This window comes from Pleurodeles waltl, chromosome 7 (assembly GCF_031143425.1).
Source record: "Pleurodeles waltl isolate 20211129_DDA chromosome 7, aPleWal1.hap1.20221129, whole genome shotgun sequence".
In the NCBI taxonomy this organism is placed as follows: Eukaryota; Metazoa; Chordata; class Amphibia; order Caudata; family Salamandridae; genus Pleurodeles; species Pleurodeles waltl.
Genome location: NC_090446.1, coordinates 784,756,058 through 784,776,743, shown reverse-complemented (window position 1 = coordinate 784,776,743; position 20,686 = coordinate 784,756,058). Strand labels below are relative to the sequence as shown.

The window sequence follows — 20,686 nt, the reverse complement described above, 5'->3', positions numbered from 1 at the left end:
CTGCCTAACATCCTGGGAGTCTCTACTAAGTAGCTGTGAGCGACTATTGTACCTCGCTGTAGCCTGAGTGTTTCATTTCAACTACGACAGATCCTTGAATACCAGTAGCAAACACTACAAGCTTGACCATAGAGATATCAAGAACCTCTGAGCTATCGAATTCCACATCCTACCCCAGCCCTCTGTCAAGAGTGGTAAGTGACAGTGCCACATCAGAGATCACACACATATGGCTGCTAGTTCAGTCCAGCTAGAGAGCAACGTGAGCTCCCCAACTGGTGCTGCTGAAACAGGCATCCTGTATGAATCCCCATTTGCTGGAAATACGTTTTGCACTTGCAGCTTGAGGACCAGAGACTTGTTATACAGACCTCAGGCCTTTGATGTCCTCAGGAGTGTCAACTGCGTCACTGCTGCTTTCCTCTATTAAAGCAAAGCAGCGGCATGATGGCCCCCAGCACGGACTTGCCAGCACTCCCCTCCACACCTCATCCACCATGTTCCATTTGGAGCTCCGCACCTCAGCTTTGCTTCAGGGGGTTGGGAACAGTAGCAGCTGCCAGACCTGGAATTGGTGGCACACAACTGAATGAATGACCTGCCACTGCAGAGTTTAGCAGAGTATTTTTCCTGAGAACATTCTTAAGAATGGGGCCATACTGAGAATTTTAAAGCAACGTTTTTGGCAAAATACACGTAATTCCTACTGGCAATTTGTATCGGCCACTTATTTTTTATTCTAGTACTTGTATAAAGTGATGGGCAAACCTACCCTTTCCTAATGTTGGTCAGTGATGGCACCCCTCAAAAAAATATGGAAAATGGTGGTGACAGGTGGTACGTTGATTTTATGGTTTATTGTTACGGCTAGTTAAAAGGAAACATAATACAACAAAATCAAATAACTGGACACAGCTGGACACCGATTCATCTCATACAAAAAATAAAAGCAAATCACAATTGCCTAAGTGCTTCCTCCAGTCAACTCACATCCACAGGTTTTTTCAGCAGATGACATATATGTAAACATTTACCATTTAACACGTCTCAAAGCATCATGTCCATAACAGATTCCACGTTTGGCGAATATAGATTTCATTTACTCTATTGTTAGTTTCTTAAATTTTTGACGTGGTGTATGTATTACCACAATGGTCTTTAAACAATTCAATGAAAGGCCTTTGGTAGTTCAAATAATCAAGATAAGTATTTTACCATCGCCTCCAAATAATTTTAAAAGAGCATGTTGGTGTGTTTCGTCATTTCTAGCTTCCATTTCCTTAATTTTTCAATCATTCATCTCCTAAATAGATTTTTGGTGAGATATTATGACTAATAATCTAATTGAAAGAGCCGAGTAAAAAATGAAAATACACATATTTACCAATTTCATGTCGTAGGTAGCAGTGCTGTCCATTGGTTTTGTCAGCTCACACTCTCTCAGAACTAGCGTTGCCACTCATCTTATAGAGTCCGTGCAGGTCTTTGATAGACAATATACCCTACAATATCTGGCCTTATATAGAGATTACCTATGATAATGTCATAAAAATCTATTTAAAAACAAATGACAAAATGCCTGGAGATCCGTTATGATACGATAGCACACTATCAAGTACCTATTGGCACCAAGTTAAGCAATTGGTAACCCACACTCAGTATGAACTGTCCCTCAAATAATAGCTTCAAATATTTATAGAAATGCAGTAGGGTAGCTAAATCCTGTATTGCATCAATTAAAGCCATGTAAAATGGCACATGTTTGGTAACTGTTGGACCTGGCCCTCTGTGCAGGGTCACTCCCAAACTTTCTGACTTCACCCCTCCTGTTTTCTAAACTCATGTTTGTTGTGTCTAAGGACTTTGCACACTTTACCACTTCTAACCAGTGCTAAAGTGCTTATGCTCTCTCCTTTAAACATGGTAAAATGTTCTTACATCTATTTGGCACATTTAATTTACTTATAAATAGCTAGTAAAGTGGTAGTACAGGTATCCAGGTCCTGTAAATTAAATGCTACTTGTGAACATGCAGCATATATTGTGCCACCCACTTAGGTAGCTCTTTAAAATATGTCTCAGGCCTGTAACTGCAGTTTGTTTGCAGTTTTAAACTGCAATGTCGACCTTGCAAAATAAACCTTTTTCCTGGTTTAGACCGTCCATTTAAATACAAATAAGTCACCCCTAGCATAGGCCCTAAACAGCTCATAGGGCAGGGTGCACTGTATTTAAAAAGTTGGACATGCACTTTTAAGTGTTACATGTACTGGTAGAGAAACACTTTCAAATTCGTTTTTCACTACTGCATGGCCTACGTTTCCCATAGAATAACATTAGGCTACCTAATTACATTTAATAAGTGATAACATTTATGTGGAAGCAGGTAGGCATATCATGTTTGGTTTCTGAGCAATGTTAATTTAAGACCCTTTGTAATGATAAAGTCGGATTCTATGTAGCAGTTCTGAAAATCGCACTTTCAGAAAGTTGGCATTTTCTTGTTCTAACTAGTTGGTGCCTGCAGCCTGTTTCCTGGGTCACATGACTAGGTGTAGTTGGCTGTTGTCTATTCCTCTCAGATAGTATCTCAGTTGAGAGCCTAGGTATTGGCAGGATGGGCCATCCTGACATGGTGAGGAAGGGTGGAGTCGTCCTCTGTCACCCTTGCACTTAAAGGACACTGTCTCAACTTACACACAAAGAACATCACACTAACCTATTGTGACTGCAGACAGACTGGGACCACAGCAGGAAAAGAGGAAATTCCAAAAACCTCTTTAGTGGAAAATTCTAGAAACCTCTCCCATTTCAAATCTGGCACCAGGTATAAAAGTAGCTACTCTTCAGATCACTTCTGGACCTGTGGAAGGCTCAGAAGAATGACTGCTCTGCTGCCCTGCTGCTGGAACCCTGCTGCAAGAAGGACCTCACTGCTGCACGAGGGAGGAAGACTGGACCTGCTCCTTAAATCTAGAACCACCAGAGTGACTTCAATGGGTAGCCTACTGGCCTCCTATTCTGAGCTACAGGGACATAACAAGCTTCAGAGACCTGCCCTGTGTCTCACCACCTGCCTGTGCCCTGCTGCTGGCCTCTGTTGGAGTGAGTTCTGATCCCCAAGAGGTGCCCCCAGGTCCTAGACCCTTGGTTGCCATCAGAGTGTACTCCTTGTGGCCCAACTGTGCGTTCCCTCAGAACCAACACAGTGCTACTTGACGCAGCGTGATGCAGGACCTCACATTGCAGCACCTTGCAGCTCCTCATCAGAACTGACGCAGCGTAACACAACTTGACCCAGGACTTCAAATCACAGCCCTCACAGCTCCTAGTCAGAAACAACGCAGTGCAACGCAACCCAATGTAGAAACCCACATCACAGCCCCCACAGCTCCTCACTGGAACTGACAGTGCGATGCAACACCCCACATCAATGACATAGGGTCCAGTTCTCAAAGGGACTAACCTGGTCCCTGTATCCGACATGAATATCATCCTGGTCAGCATGAACCTGTGACTTTGTCCTGGTCCGGCGCAACCAGATAACTACAGATGGCGCTTTGTGCTTTTAGGAGCTATACTTACCCTGAAACTTTGATATTGCATATCTCTGGTTCTGCTGATTGGATTTTTGTTGTTTTGGTGTCAAATAATTGATTATATTTTACTCTATTTATCTAAATTGATGTAGAGTTTAACTTATGTTATGTTTTCAGTTTTATTTCTGACAGTAATCATGAAATCACATTTTACATAATGCCAGGCATTGATCTGCCCTGAATTACAGAAACATAAAAAAATTGGTCACTGTTATTTCTAAACAAAACATTTAATTACTTTAAGTCATTGTTCACAGGCGATAACATGTAACAATAAGTGATTTCTGTATAGTCTGATTAAAAATTAGCCCACTTATGCCCAGTTTTAAAACTTAACTACTGCAACTGAGTGTTCTGTTAGATCCTCTTTAAAAATATATACCAGTTGCTTTACGAATTGTTGTGCAACCCAATTTAAAAACAATGGGGTGTAAAATGAGAAACATTTTCACATCATTGTAGTATTAGTTTGTCATTTTCTAAAAATACACACATTTTGCTCTCAAATGCCACAACTTCTACAGTAATAAAAGAAAAAAAAGAAAAAGAAAAATGGTTGTTACAGTGTGACACCCAGAATATCTCCAACTACACTGCAAAAATGCACTTTGTAAGTTGGAATTACTTTACCAAATATGAGAAAATATTATGAGGCTACTCGGCTGTTGACAGAAAATGATTGAGCCTTTGCCACACGGAATGAACTTGCACTTAGAATGGAAGGACATGCATAGGACATGAAAGGGTATGCACGTGTGATATACATGGAGGTAAGGTCACAACCTTGTTACCAGCCACCACATGTTTTAGTGGTGTCAATATGGAACACCGACACTGGAGAAATGGGATGGAAGTGTAAGCGAACATTAAGTATCCCTTCATGGATAGGAACTAATCTTGCTGGCCTGAGGAAAGGGACGACTAGGCACCTCAGTTCTGGATGATATTTGGACAGAAAAAGGAATTAAAACATAAGAGCAATTAAAGATTGAGACACAAGATTCCCTAATAATTAAATACTTGCAACCAAAACTCACTCGGGGCCCTGGTGTCCCTACAAATATCACTATGGGATAATCGCCACTAAAAGGCAGGCTACTGGAATCGCGACTATCGGAAACAGCTATACACTGACATGCAATACACTGAAGGATTAGGGTGAGTTGTGAGCTTTCTGAGAAAGATATGTAGTTGTTACTGGATATTGTGCATTCGGAGGCACTGCTCAGGATTTACTTTACCAGAGTTTGTCTTGAAAACTTTGGGTGAATTGGAAGTGACATCTGCCTGTGAGACTGTGAAGAGAAAAGGATGTTTCAACATGCATCGATTTGAAGTTCTGCATAGGCAAGTCTGTTGGATACGTTTAGGAAAGAGAACTGAATAAGTCATGGGTGTAACACTGCAGCTAACACACATGCAAAATGAATGGATATGTGAGGTGAACAAAATGGGGCATATTTAATAAAGGTTCATGCAATGAGGGCAGCAAGCAAAGCTGTATGTACGAGAGAGAGCTGAATAGAGCAATATCTACTAACATATGGCACACTTCAGCCCCCTCCTAGTGCTGGTGCATTTTTGTCTGCCTGTTGCCAATATAGACACCCTTGCACCATGGTACAAAAGTGCCTACGTTATGAACAGGATTGGTTTTGGCAGGAAGGCATACCTTCCTGCTCAAAAACATACTTGTAAGGCAATTTCCTCTTTCTATGAGTGATGAAGAATTCAGCATGCATAGGCAGAGGAAGTAACGAGGATAAAGATGTTTCTCCTCATTACGCCTCACTGGGGAAGGCATAGTATTTTGATGCATTCCCATGTTTACTAGCTTTAGTAAACCTAGCAATGCGCCAACATCCATGGGTGGATGAATGGCAACGCCCATGCTCCACCCATGGAACTCCTCCCAGATGTAGTGTAACGCAGTTCAGCTCAAGGGGATGCACTGCATTACATTTTCTTTACCTCGCCACCTAAGGCAACGCAAGTCACCCGTTTGAATGTCTTTGTAAATACCAACTAACATTTTGCATTTTGGTTGTATAATGAAAGAGGCACAACTATGACACAAAATGTTAGTAAATCTGGGCCGAAGTGTCCAGAAGCTTTTTGTAAACTTGGGGATAGGTTAGAGAAACAAACCTTAGGCCCAGGGGCGCTCCTCCATTAGGGGCGGAGGAGCGTTGACACTCCCCCAGCAGCGGCAGCTGCAAACCTTTTAGCTTCTTGACCGATATAAATGTAAACATTAACATTCAAAACTTCAAAATAAGAGGAGTCTCGCATAACACACATACCAGTTCCAATATATACTAGCTTACCCGAATGCTTGTTTTGCAACATTAAATGTTTTTGGTTTAACTAAATTATCGCTCCCGGTTCTGATATGTTTCAATCATTTCCTGCAAAAGTAGTTCGAATGGGTCAGTTTTCTTCATTACGCTCAAACAATGAATACTCCTCCTCTTGTTGTTGCTTCAGGTGTTTCAAAATCAAATTTGACAGAAAGTGTGAATTGCCTTCTTCTGTGATATTTTCTTGGCAATCTGAAAAATATATTGATTATGATAGTTTATGATATTATGATAGTTGTTAAAGTTGAACCACACTGCACGTATTAGTAAATAAACTATGTTTACAAAAATTAAAACAAAAAACATTGGGCCATATTTATACTTTTTGACGCAAAACTGCGCTAACGCAGTTTTGCGTCAAAAAAATTAGCGCCGGCTAACGCCATTCTGAAGCTGCCTGGTGTACGTCGCTTTTTTCTTACGCACACCAGACAGCGCCGGCGGCTAACGCCGGCTAACGTCATTCAATAAATACGGCGCCTGCATGGCGCTTCAGAATGGCGTTAGCCGGCGCTAATTTTTTTGGCGCAAAACTGTGTTAGCGCAGTTTTGCGTCAAAAAGTATAAATATGGCTCAAGGAGCTTGGGCGTGAAAAAATGGGGCAAGTCAGGCTGAGGCAAATTTTTCGCCTCAACCCGATTTGCGCCATTTTTTTTCGACTCCCAACCCCCATAGAAATGACTCCTGTCTTAGCAAAGACAGGAGTCATGCCCCCTTGCCCAATGGCCATGCCCAGGGGACTTCTGTCCCCTGGGCATGGCCATTGGGCATAGTGGCATGTAGGGGGGCACAAATCAGGCCCCCCTATGCCACCAAAAAAAAAAAAAAAAAAACACTTACCTGAACTTACCTTAATGTCCCTGGGATGGGTCCCTCCAGCCTTGGGTGTCCTCCTGGGGTGGGCAAGGGTGACAGGGGGTGTCCCTGGGGGCATGGGAGGGCACCTCTGGGCTCCTTCCAAGCCCACAGGTCCCTTAACGCCTGCCTTTTACAGGCGCTAAAAAACGGCGCAAAAGCAGCCGTACGTCTTTTTTTTTTTACCCGCCCACTCCCGGGCGTGAATTTTGCCCGGGAGTGTAAATACGGCGCACATGCCGCAGAGTCACTTTTTTAGACGGGAACGCCTACCTTGCATATAATTAACGCAAAGTAGGTGTCCACGCTAAAAAAGGACGCAAACTCCATGGACTTTGGTGCTAGACGCGTCTAACGCCAAAGTATAAATATGGAGTTAGTATTGCGTCGGAATTGCGTAAAAAAAAACGACGCAATTCCGGCGCAAATGGAGTATAAATATGCCCCATGCATAAAAATATTATTATCGACCAGAGAATGCCAACAGAGATGTTTTGAATATCATAACTGCATAGCAAAGGGTATGTATTCTTAATTACCATTTGTGGAAGGGGCCCTGGAGAGGATCACTATTGTAGAACCAAGATTAATGTATGGGTGACAGCTTGCAAAGTTATACAAGAATTACCAAATGCAACACGTCTGGCTTGAATTCTAAATATATGCCTTTGATACACAAATTAAGCCAAAGAGTAATGTTATTAGATCTCGCATATGAAATAGTAGGCACTTCGTGTCTTGAGAAAGCCATAATATTATGTTAATATTAAGTTAATAATATTAATATTATTATAATGTGGCACCTTACCATAACACCACTTTAACCTTAGGCTTTTTTCAGAGAATTTCTGGGGCTTTTTGATCATATTTTGAATTGGACAAACAGCCAACCCTCCACATGCAGCCAAGCTGCTAGACCATGTGGCCAATTGCAGCAGGTGTTAGCTGTAAGACATGGCCAATGGCCATGTTCTGCCCCAACCAACATCCCATGTGCGGTCAACCTCAGCTGCCCTCCCCCTTTTGCCATGTGCAGCTCGGTGGCCCATAGGGCTACACTGGGCGTCCTGAGAGTAGCCCGGTATCATCCATAGTACTCCAGTGACATGTACAGTCAATAGATGGTATTAGCAGCAACCAACAGCTAAAAAAGGTGGCTAACTCAGGGGTGGTTCATCAAGGGCAGGGAGCTGGAGGGCGAAGGAGGATGAGAGCTGCTGCCTAGAGGAGCAAAATATATTTTAACATAACTCCCCTGCGGTAATTGCTGAGGAGTATAAACAAAATTAGTGTTGTACTAAGCTAGGTGGAAAGTATGCAGAAAGTCTTAATAATATAGTGCAAGAATGGGCTGAATGTGCAGATTCTGAACTTTAAAAAATGTTTACAATATCCAACTCTGGGCCCGATTCACAAAGGTAAACATAGACGTTTGGTCAAAACTTAGACCAAAAGTCAAAGTTTATGACTTTGGGAATTCACAAAGAGCATTCACAATTACATTCATTAGGTCTGCACTCAAGGCTGCTTGATTTGGGACATGGAAGCCTCTTTAGTGGAGGATTTGTACATTTCATTGTGCCCTGGGTGTCAAAATTAACCTCTAGGTGTGGGAATATGTAAGGCATTAATGGCCCTGGTGGTGTCCTTCTTCATTTTTCCAAGTGTTGCATTCACTTGCGGTCCTTGTCAAAGGGCATGTTTAAGACTGCCTCTTGGACCTCTTGCTTGAAGCTGGAACACCAAAGCCAAAAATGCCTCCTCAAGAGGATAATGGGGTTGCTCCTCTCTGCTGCTGTGTCTGCTGCATCGAGGATGAACCGTATGGAGTTGTTTGCAATAATTTGTCCCTCAGTGATAATTTGTTGTCCCAGTTTATGGTGCTCTTTTTGGAGGTATTGCAGCAATTCTTCCATCTCATCCCAATGTGACCGATCGTATCAGGCAAAAAAGGCTTGAGAATTGGCAAAGCATCAATGATTTGCAGCTTGTGCCTCTGCCCTCTTTCCTGCTGCGTCAATTTGTTTACTCTCCTTTTCTAGGGGAGGAGAAGCTTGACTATTAGCCCGCTTACTGGCGGTGGTGGCCCCTATAAAGTCAGGTTGTACTTGTGCTCTGATGTAAAGGGGATCTGAATGGGCTGCCTTACACTTCGTATCCATCTGTGGTGTGAGCAGGTGTCTTCAAACTGGGGGTGGGCCCTCGGGGGGGGTTCAAGTGATCCCAAAGGGGGGTGCGCCAGGCTGTGGCCAAAAGAAGTATTATGTTAATAACTGGGCTCTGTTTTAAGCTGAAAAAAATGAGCAGCAGTAACCGCTTTGTAATGGGCCATCACTAACATGTAATGTCATTTATATCCAAGCTAGGAGTATGTGTCAAAACAGAAGGGACTCCAAATACTCTTCAAAACTCCCACCCTCACTTCTAATAATCACTCATTGAATACTTTTACACGTTAGTAAGGAAAGCCTGACCAGAATAGTATGTTTGGCATCACGTATTACTTACCTGCAATGTTTAAATATGTGTAAACATATTTAAACATTGCCAATTTAATGGAAAACTTATGAAAAATTGTGAGGGGGGCCCCATGATTTATTATTTTTTTTAATGGCGGGGTTGCGGCATTAAAAAGTTTGAAGACCATTGTTCTAGAGCATACAGGTTCTTTAAATATGTCCTCCACATGTCTGAGCATACCAGGGAACAAGGGAAGATATTGTGTGTCCCTATGCATGGTGGAGAGGGTATCAAACAAGAAGTTTTGCTCTATGTGCTCTTTGTGAAACTTTACGTGGTGGAATGCTGCCACCCTTGAAACTACCTATTGATAAGAGGTAGCGTCCTCTGGAGGGGATGTGCAAGCAGGATAAAGATCCGGGTCATTAGGTATAATGGGATCAGGGTCATAAGCATTCCATGGATCAGTATCATTGGGTGGACCACCTAATCTCCCAGTGGAAGACTGTAGCGCCCTCTGCGGTTTGTCATTCCTTGTATAAATGACTGGGGTTGAGAGTGGGGAGAGGAAGGAAGTGGAGATGTTGAAGGTGGTGAAGGAGGAGGCGGAGGTGGAACTGGATGTGATGGAGAAGGATGGCGGGCCAGGATGGTAGCTTTATCCTTTGTCCTCTTCTTTGGAGGGACAGAGCATCAAAGGCCTTCTAAATCAATTTCCTTTTTGGACGCACAGGAAAGGGAGATGTGACCATGATGCACCCTGTTCCCTTTTGAAAACGTTTGCACTGTCTAGTGTCCATCTTTCAAGAATTTGCTCGATTGGAGAAAGGCTGTTGGAAGACTGGCTGGAATCCTTTGGTTCTGAGGGTTTCAGCGCTGAAGATTTGTGCTTTGTGATCTTGGCTCCAAGGTCAAAGCTGTCAGCTGCTGGACCTGTCCCGAGGTTTGGATCAACACCAAAGCAATGTTTGTGGTCCGAGGGGGTCAAGGTAGAAGCCGAGGCTGAGGCGTTAGTCTTTGTGGCCATTTTTGGTGCCGAACCGGAAGGCAGGAGGTTGAAGCAGCCTTTGGCGGCAAACACGGCTGGGAGGCAGTGGCGGACTGGAGACCTCTAGCATAGGCTGTAGGGCCTTCTTGGAGGGTTTCTGTGGGAGAGCAGGGACCACAATACTTGTGCTGGGCAGACAAAGTTCTTGGCTCTCAATGTTGAACTTCACATCGGACTTGGAGCTGTCTTGGATGGAAAAAGTTTCCTCCTCTTGTGCTGTTGGTTCCTCCTGGGCGAGTTCTTCCCCGAAGAGATCCATGGTATAATCTGACGCCTTTTGGGTCATCTCAAGTCTACGAGCCCTTCGGTCCCAAAGGGCCTTTTTATATTTAAATAACTTGCAGTTAGTGCAGTCAACCTCACTGTGGTCCGGAGAGAGGCAAAGGTTGCACATGAGTTGTTGGTCGGTGTGTGAGAACTTAGCACAGGACCAAGGCAGAAGCAGAATGGAGTATGTTCCTTCAGGGAACCATTTCTGTTGATGCCTGAGCCATGTGGAAAGTAGGCCTGAGACTGGTGCTGAAGGGCAGTCGGTCGAAGCCTGAACTGAAAAAAAGTGTAGTGAGCACTAAGATAGAAAATCAAAACGAATACAATACTATTGGAACAGAAAAGAGATTAAAAACTGAACCAAACAGAGTTGAAGACACGGAGCGGAGGCACATGCTTCCGGACATGACAGTGGGGAGAAATCAATTAACACAGAAGTCAATACCCATGGGCAATATCATCGAAAGGAGGAGTCACTTGATCTTGTGACTCAAAAGACTTCTTTGAAGAAAAACAACTTGCACCACTTCGAACCCAATACTAGATGGCAAGAGTATGCTGACCATAGGTATCTACAGCCATACATACCATTGAACATATGTATCCATAAATATATCTATATCTATTTAAATACATATAATCATATATGTGTATATATATATATATATATATATATATATATATATATATATATATATATATAAATATATATATATATTTATATCTCTCTCTATATATATATATATATTCACTGAAAAAACAAAGGTCAAACTAATTTAATGTAGAGAGATTTCTAAAGCGCACGACTACTCAAAAGAATGTCCTGGCGCTGCACATTATAGTCAGAGAAAGCAATGGAGATGACAGCTACTACGAGAAGAGCCAAGTCTTGAGCTTTTTCTTAAATAATGTGTCATCGTTAATCTGTCGCAAATTTAAAGGGAGATTGTTCCAACCCACCTGGCCCAAAAATGTGAAAGAACATCTGCCAGCTTTAGCCAGATGAATTTTTGGAATTCTGGCCAGATGGTTATTAGAGGAACATACAACTCTTATCAGGCTATAGTAGGCAATCCTGGCAGATAAATAATCAGTTCCTGAATTATGGAGCACTTTGTGCATTAACAAAGAGGACTTGAAAATAATCCGTTTTTCCAGGGGGAACCGGTGTAGATTATGCAAGTGCATAGTAATGTGCTCTCATCTAGGAAGACCAAGCCACACTATTCTGTCTGTCCCCACATTCAAAGCAGTCTAGAATCTTCTCAGCAGATACTTTAGAAAGCCAGCATATAGTGCACTGGCATAGTCCAACCTGGACATAACCAAAGTTAATACCACTGTGATCCTAGTCAAAACTGATAGATGCAAATTTTGTTTTGCGATACGTCAAATCCTAAAGCATTTACCTACCACTGAGATAATTTGGTTATGGAACTATATTTTATCAAATTTAATCCCCAGTGTTTTTACAGTCTACTTGGGTATCTGGTGGAGACAACCCTGCAGACCAGTGGACATCTAGATTGAGAGCGAAATTATGTCTAAAACTGAACACTTCTGTCTTTTCAGTGTTACACTTCAGTTGGTTATAGGTCATTCACTGAAAAACTACTGAGAGACAGGGCTGAATGGCATCCTGTTCAACGGGCATCCCTTTACCGAAGGTGAAAAAGATCTGGGTATCATCCACGTAAGAAATCTTAGCCCCAAATGATTCCACCACCTTAGTCAGGAGGGACATATAGATATTAAACATTGTGGGGCTAAGCGCTGAACCCTGACAAACTCCTACTAAGACCCTTTGGCTTTCAGAGGAGTCAGGGGGTAGTCATACTTCCTGACTCCTGTCCTCATGAAAGGATTTCAACCACTTCCAGGCACTGTCCCTGATGCCAATCACCAGAAAGCATGAGAACAGACTGGCTTGTTGACCGTTTTGAATGCTGATGAAAAATCAAACAATACCAGGACTGCCCTACCACTAGCACTGATGGTGCTTTTAATCAGTTCAGAGACCTCCAACAAGGTAGTCTCAGTACTGTACCCTGGCCTAAAGCCTGATTGACTAGGATGAAGTAACCTGTTGGTCTCTAAGTAGTTGGAGAGCTGATGGTTCACACATTTTTCCACTAACTTGAAAGGCTCAGGAAGAAGGAAGATGGACCTTTAGTTGCCCGGGACATCAGGGTCCGCGCTTGGCTTTTTTATAGGAGGGACAATTTTAGCCCTCTTCCACCATAAAGGCACCACTGCAGTGGCTAAGGAATTATTCAGCAACACAGTCAGGATGGGACTCATAACATCAAATCCCAGAGCTGGAATTGAAGGGGGTTATGATTGTCAGGGGAACCAGACTTGAGAGTTAGAAAAGCGCATCTAGAATCTTTCAATTAGATTGTGTTAAACTCAGGCAACAACCATGAAGTGCATGGTTTAGGGTCAATGATGCATATAACACAAGCGTGGTTCACCTAAAGGGGCTGTCTATATGTTGGCATTAATGATGCTTCATATTATTATGATCTATTTTACTTACTTTCTAACTTCAAATGTTGTGTCTGTTTACCGAGGAATGTGTACAAAAGAAGCTTGGATGATGTCATCAGTGATGTCATCAAAAATGACACTTTTTAAAAAAATATCTTTTATTAATTTTCAAGCAAAGGCAGTGAACAATACAAAACTACTGTGTATAATCACCATTACCCTTCCCCCACTCCCATAACTGCTCCCTACATACGATATATCATTTCCCAATTTTCATTGCACCTCTAAACAAGAGATTCAATCCTTCACAGTTTATTGTACATTTACATTTATATAGTAGAGGCTTTGTCCATGTCGGACTCCGAGTTTACACGTGAACTGTTTGGACTTGTGTCATCTGGGTGTTTAAGGTAATCTAATATTGTGTCCCACTGTCTTGCCGTGTCTCTAGACCCTCTCCCCGTGCTGCCTCGTGATGTAGTATGTTTCCCTCTGCTTCTGCCCATTTGATCATTGCATTCTGCCATCCATGTATGTAGGGGCCCTTAGCGTCCTTCCAATGGATCTTAATTTCTATTTTGGCCAAAATTAGTGCTAGATCAATATATTTATTGGTTGCCTGTATAGCAGAGGGGTGGGGAAAATCTCCCAATAATGCCGTCAAGGAAGATAGTTTCAGTTTCCTGCCCGTTACCGCGCCAAGGTTTTTAAATATCTCCTCCCAGTAAGGCACTATTTGTGGACAATATCATAACATGTGATCTAACCCTGCTTCTGGTTCTGGGCATCTGGGACAATCCCCACCTCTGGTGGCTTATATCTTTGCAATTTTTAGTGGGGTAAGATAAGCTCTGTGATGGACATAGAGATTTATTAATTTAAAGCGAGCATTCCTAGATGCAGAATATATATGTGTAGTAATCCTGGCCCATCTCTGTTCGTCTATGGTTGTCCTCAATTCCGTCTGCCATTTCAATCTGAGTTTGTCCAAAGGAGTAGAAGTGTCTTTATGTAGAGCTTTGTATATTGCTGATATCATCCCCCTGTCTCCCCCCTGTGCACAGAGAATTCTGCACCCTTCATGTGTAGGTTATTCGTGTAACCCTGACTTCCATGTTCTCAGTACAATCCTGGTAATCGCATTATACATAAGAAACAAGCCGGAGGGGACCTCAAACTGCTCCCGCAATTCGGGGAAGGTACGCAACTTTCCATTAAGATACAAGTCACCCAGTACTATAATATTGTATGTTGCAAGGCTCTTGATCCCTGTGAGGGCTATCTCCCCTCCCACATGTAGCAGACCTGCTATTGACACCTCTGGAGCATAGGGGACTGCCGTACGGGAGCGTTGGAGACTGCGCTCCCAACACACCCGCACAGCTTGCAGGTCCAATGATAGCTGCTGCCGTCTGCCTCTAGGGTTCAACAACACGCTCAGGAGGGCGTGAAGTAATCCGTCTGGATTAAACTACAAATTCTGGTCAGCTGGTTCCTCACCCAGAGATCTTGCTAGCCATTGCAGCTGACCAGCCCAATAGTATATCTCTATATCTGGTGCCGCCAGCCCTCCCCCCATGGTGGGTCTCTGTAGTGTGCTCAATGCCAGTCTGCGACTGCCGGACCCCCAGATGAAACCGAAGACCATAGAGTTAATGTCCCTGAATAGTGATCTTGGGATAACCAGGGGGAGAGTAGAGAACTAATACAACAATCTTGGCAGCATAATCATCTTTAGTAACGCTACTCTCCCCGTACCCGAAAGCGGGAGCGTCCCCCAAAACTGCTTATCAGTTCTCAATTTCCTTATTGCTCTATGTACATTCCCTTCTAGTAAGTCTTCTGATTTATGATATATCTGAACTCCCAGGTAGCGGTATGTAGTGGGTGCCCAGGGGAGCCCTTGCGTGTCATTGATCCTTGGGACCCCCTCCATTAATGGGAAGATGGAAGATGTCTGCCAGTTTATTCTTAAACCTGATGCTCCCCCATAGCACTCCAGCATAGCCATAGCTCCTGGTAGGCCGGTTTCCGTGTCCCCCAGGAAGATTAGCATGTCATCCGCATATAGCGCAATATGGTGTACTATGGTGCCACCCGGAGCCCTTCAAAATAAGTGCCTGATCTAGCCATTTGGGCAAGCGGTTCCACTGCTATTGCAAAGAGCAAGGGCGACAGGGGACAACCCTGTCTGGTGCCCCTGCCAATTTGGTATGGATCAGATATAGTCCTACCCGTACGTACCCGCGCTGTAGGATTCGTATAGAGCAGCCGCGTCCAACGGACAAAATCATGTCCTAGGCCAAGTTTCAGCATTACATTTTCTAAGTAATCCCATCTAAGGCTATCAAAGGCCTTCTCAATATCAACTGAGATAATTGCTGCCTGTTGCAAAGTTGGAGACGCAGAGTGGAGTATGGAGACGAGTCGTCTTATGTTCTGCGCTGTGTTGCATTGGGGGACGAATCCAGACTTATCCCTATGGATTAGTGTTGTCATATAGGGCAGAAGGCGGGCAGCTAGTATACGACTAAGTATCTTGTAGTTCATGTTAAGCATGGACAGAGGGCGATAGGAGCGCACATCTCTTGACGGTCTGTCTGGTTTTAGAAGTGGTATCATGACAGCTTCATTAGTTCTTTGAGGCAGAAATCCTTTCTCCTTCGCTTCTGCGTAGAGGGTACACAAGTGTGGGGCGAGATGGTCAAGGTATATGCTGTAAAACTCCATCAGACGTCCATCAGCTCCCGGGACCCTTCCTCTAGCCATATTTTGGATTTAATGTCTGCTGCCGAGATTGGTTCAGCAAGGACCTGTCTGTTCTCCTCCCCCAGATGTGGGAGATCAACTTCATCCAGGTCCCTCATTTGGGTGGAGCTCAGAGCCTCAGTAGGTGGGGCATACAGTTGTGAGTAATAGCTAGCAAACCGTGCGTTTATTGCACTCTGCCCATAGAGACGACAGCCAGCTGCGTCGTCTATTTCCATTACTACTGTCTGTGGTCTTGGCTGAGCCGTAAGCCATGCCAGGAGTGAGCCCGCTTTGTCTCTTTCTGCATGTTGCTTAGCTAAGTATCTTCTGTAATCAAAGCGGTGCAACTTTTCAGTTGCCTCTGCAATTTTTCCTTTGATATCTGTGATCAAAGGGGCCAGGTCCGGGTTACTGGGTCTCCGGCGTTCGTTGTCTCTAAGGGATACCTCATGTTGTTGGAATTCTGATTCTAGGGTTCTACGACCCCCCACGCTCTCTGTTATGCACATTCATCTAATGACTGTTTTAAATGTCTCCCATTCAATCGCCCTAGACAATGCCGTTTCTGCATTAAAGGCAAAATAATCCTTTATTGCTATTGATATCAAGTGTTTGAATGCCTCGTCCTCAAGCATCTCTACTCTAAGATGCCAGGTTGGAATGCTTGGCTTTTCCTTGCACCAGGCTAGGGACAGCAGCAGGGGATTGTGATCTCAGGTAGTGCGCCATAAATATTCTGCTGCCTCTACTACGCTTTGTGTCTCAGGGAAGGCAAGGAATGTGTCCAGACGAACATGCAAGTTGTGTAATGTATAATGAAAGGAAATCTCCATCGTTGTTGCCAGTCAGAAAACTGTTTAGCTACTTTTGTAGTATGGGAGCGAGGTAAGGGGGGATGTGACCTATCCAATGCAGGGTCTGCAATACAGTTAAAGTCTCCTCCTATCAGAGTAGCCTGTGTAAAGTAGGGACCCAATTCCTGCGACACTCTATTAAGAAAAGCTCCCTGTTCTTGGTTTGGTGCATATACTCCCCCTATCGTGATATCTCTACCTTCTAACCTCCCAGTTATTAAGACATATCACCCCTCCTTATCTATAATTTCATGTCTCTTTTGAAAAGGTACTCCGGGACGAACCCATATTAATACACCTCTTGCAAAGGCTGAATAAGTAGTCGCAAATACCTGGCCACGCCATCTTTTCGCGAGGGCTCTGACTTCCTGTTCTAAGAGGTGTGTTTCCTGTATTATGGCTATGTGGACTCCTCGTCTCCTAAGCTGATTGTATACTTTGTACATCTTACCCATGCTATTCAAGCCCCTGACATTCCAGGTAGCGATTTTATACTTCAAGGGGGAACCCATAAATTACAGAGGTGAAAAACCAAATTGTGTTTACTCTTCTCCGACAGCCCAGGACTTATCCTCATCAGTATTTCCCTGATGTGAAGTTTAGTTAATGTCATTATGCTGGGTGCAAATCTCTCATAATACACACAACTAACCCCCCAAAACCCCAACTCCCCTTCCCCAGGACCGGCAATTAAAACTATCCCCGTCCAAACTTGTAAAGCAATAACAAACATCATGTATGTAGGGCGGAACACCAGAAACCGAGAGCCCGCATCCCGGCGTATCCTCAGGGCCCATTCAGATTATCTCATGAACCAACAGTCTTGTTACATGGCTGCCTCTGCATCTGCTACGGTTGATTATATTGTGAATTACAAAACAGAGTCCCGGACTCCTGTGGTAAGCTTCTCCAATTGAGCTATCACCCTCCCCCTCCCAAGATCCATCACTCTGTAACATCAAATCTCGTAATGGAACAAAAGTTGTCACTGACTGACTGCCTATACTTCCTCCGATACTCACAGATTTTTAAAAGGTTACTTTAGGTATACTGACGGATGTGTCGCGAGATGAGATGGATATACTACCAGAATTGGAGTCATGATCAGACAGGTATTCGGAGGACTGAGTCAAGGCAAGGTTCCCCACAACCATAACTGCTGCAGTATCTACTGCATCTCGCATTTCCTGTAATGCTTGATGTTGCGGAGGAGCCATGTCTGTTCTTCGCTTATTAGACCTGTTACACCTCCGGCTGGTTGTTCTGGGGGTACCTCGTTGTAGATCAGAAGTCGATGGGCCAAGAGATTCCAACCAGTCCCACACTAGCTGGGGTGAGGTAAAGAAATGGGTCTTTTTGCCATAGGTTACCCTCAGTTTATTCGGGAAGAGCATGGCTTATTGAATTCCTCGGTCACAGAGCTGCCGATTGGGATCTTTGAAGGAAACCCGCTGCTTTTGCGTGTCTCTGGTGAAGTCTGGGAAAATCATTACCCGTTGGTTTTCCAGCATTATACCCCCCTTTAGTCTTGCCTGTGTCAGTTTGAAATCTCTGTCTTTAAAATGGAGTAGTTTGGCAACAACCGGGTGAGGCCTGGTTCCCGGGGGGGAGGTCTGGTTGGCACCCTGTGGGCTCTTTCGATGGCAAAAAAAGGTGGATAGGTTCTCTGGAGCTACTACTTCCTTTATCCAATTCTCCAGAAAAATCTCCATGGTCCCTGCTTTCAGCTCCAACTTTTCAGGTAATCCCACCAGTCGGATATTGTTTCTACGAGTATGATTTTCAGCGTCCTCTGTTCTTGCCTCCAGAAATTTAACTTGTGTAGCAAGCCCCATCAGGTCCTCAGATAGAGCTTGGTGGTCAGGGGTCACCTGTTCCAAGGTCCTTTCGTTGGAAACCACTCTGTCCGTTAACCTACAATGGTCATCTCTCAACAGTGAGAGATCTACCGTTAGAGTGTCTATCTTCTGTTCTAGGGCTTCTGGAGAGATTTGGATCACTTTGAGTATTGTGTCCAGTGTGGTTTCAGGAGTTGGTGCATTGACGTTTGCTCCAGAGTTAGTCGATTGCTCAGATGGTTTAGTAGCTCCCATACCTTCCAGTTCCTGGCCCTCTCTTCATTTCGGTTTGCCCATCGCGCTAGGTCCTGTCTCCTGCTTCTTTTGGGGCCAAGCGCGGTCCGCAACCACAGTCACTGGCCTTTATTTGGATCTGGTAGCCCCTCGGCCAGTACCATCTGCTGCTCCTGCGAGTTTCCAGCACCGCCAGAGGGGGGATCAGTTCCTACAATCCAGGACTCCTAGCATTCCTCTCCGGGGACTAATGCGGTCCCTCATCTCCCCCGAATCGCGTGCCTGCGCTCCTTTTTGTCGCAACCTCACCAGGTAGGAAAATCGTGACTGTTAGGTTGTTTTCCTTGGGGTTCCCACTTGCCAGGGTATCCGTGCTCTCCGCTACGCTCCTCTGCCTCAAACAGTGCCCCGCGAGGCAATTGCGGCACAGTGGGGATGCGCACTTCACTCTGGGTCCTTCAGTGCGAGGAAAAGGCAAAAGGGGGTATCATTGCCAGCTCCTGTCTTTACCCCGGGTCGCAGGCGCTGGTTCTCAGCAATAGCATAAGCTTCTTATCCCGGTGGCTCGGGCACGGTCACAACGTAATTCTGCCGGAGGGCGCGGTCGCTCATGCCATACCTGGATGTGTGTGTCCCTTTCGGCCTCTCGTGTGCCCCGGTCACATCTAATAACTTCCAACGCGTGCAGCACGGCCTCGTGTTATACTCGAGCCGCAGTCGCCATTTTGGTGCGCTCCACTCCGGGACTCCAATGTTCCATGCAGCGCCGAGCCGCCTCCTACAGCTCGGGCATCAGCAGATTTTTGTGCCCCAGGGACTCAGAGCCCCTGGGCACCGTTCGGATTCAGTTTTGGTGCCGTGGTTATTTCATGATTTCACGGGCCCTGCGACTGCCACCGGGAGCTCCGCCTTAAGCGTGCGGCTCCATCGGCTGCAGGCCACACCCCGTCATCAAAAAAAAATGTCACTTGAGGTGTCATCAGCGATGTCATAAATGATGTTATAGAACATGTCATGGGTGATGTAATAAGTGAGGTTATAAGCAGTGCATGGAAAAGCTCTGCTAAGTATAACAGGTGGATTTCTTTTTTTTTTTTTTTAGCTTTTAGTGTTCAAAACATTAATGTTGTCACTGAGATAGTCACCTAACTATAACATGACTGTAAGCTTTGTTTTTAAAATTAATTTCTAAGATATTTTTTTTAAACACAAACAGATCTTTTTATCGCTCCTAACTATAATGGTACTTTAGTAATGGTCAGTCTTTAAAACATGTTATGATTACCAGTTACTGTGCTTTTTTTATACTTTTAATTATTTTGTACTTTAAAAAAAAAACTTTTTAAAACTTGTGTGTGGAATTTTCCTGTTGTTTTAATTGGGGGGCCTGTTTGTTTCTGATAGTAATGTTGACTATCAACCACAGACAAAAGTGTAACTCCTACTGTACATGGTGTTCAATCTGTATACAACTATGCTGACCATGGGTATCTACAGCCATACATACCATTGAACATATGTATCCATAAATATATCTATATCTATATAAATACATATAATCATATATGTGTGTATATATATATATATATATATATATACATATAAATATATATATATATATATAAATATATATCAATATTTATATCTCTCTCTCTCTATATATATATATTCACTGAAAAAACAAAGGTCAAACTAATTTAATGTAGAGAGATTTCTAAAGCGCACGACTACTCAAAAGAATGTCCTGGCGCTGCACATTATAGTCAGAGAAATCAATGGAGATGACAGCTACTACGAGAAGAGCCAAGTCTTGAGCTTTTTCTTAAATAATGCATCATTGTTTATCTGTTGCAAATTTAAAGGGAGATTGTTCCAAACCACCTGGCCCAAAAATGTGAAAGAACATCTGCCAGCTTTAGCCAGATG

At 43.8% G+C, this 20,686-nt stretch overlaps 1 protein-coding gene across 5 annotated transcripts in view; it reads right to left on the bottom strand.

The window, feature by feature from the left end:
- Window positions 1-3,713: 3,713 nt before the first annotated feature.
- Window positions 3,714-20,686, bottom strand: part of STING1 (stimulator of interferon response cGAMP interactor 1) — a 232,182-nt gene continuing 215,209 nt past the window's right edge. For 3 of the 5 annotated variants that reach the window (XM_069199301.1, XM_069199303.1, XM_069199304.1), the window contains one exon: window positions 3,714-6,151. In XM_069199301.1, the coding sequence (XP_069055402.1) occupies window positions 6,030-6,151 (122 nt within the window). In that variant the 3' untranslated portion in view covers window positions 3,714-6,029. The remainder of the gene's footprint in view (window positions 6,152-20,686) is intronic. The other 2 variants (XR_011194142.1, XM_069199302.1) reach the window with 2 other exon arrangements.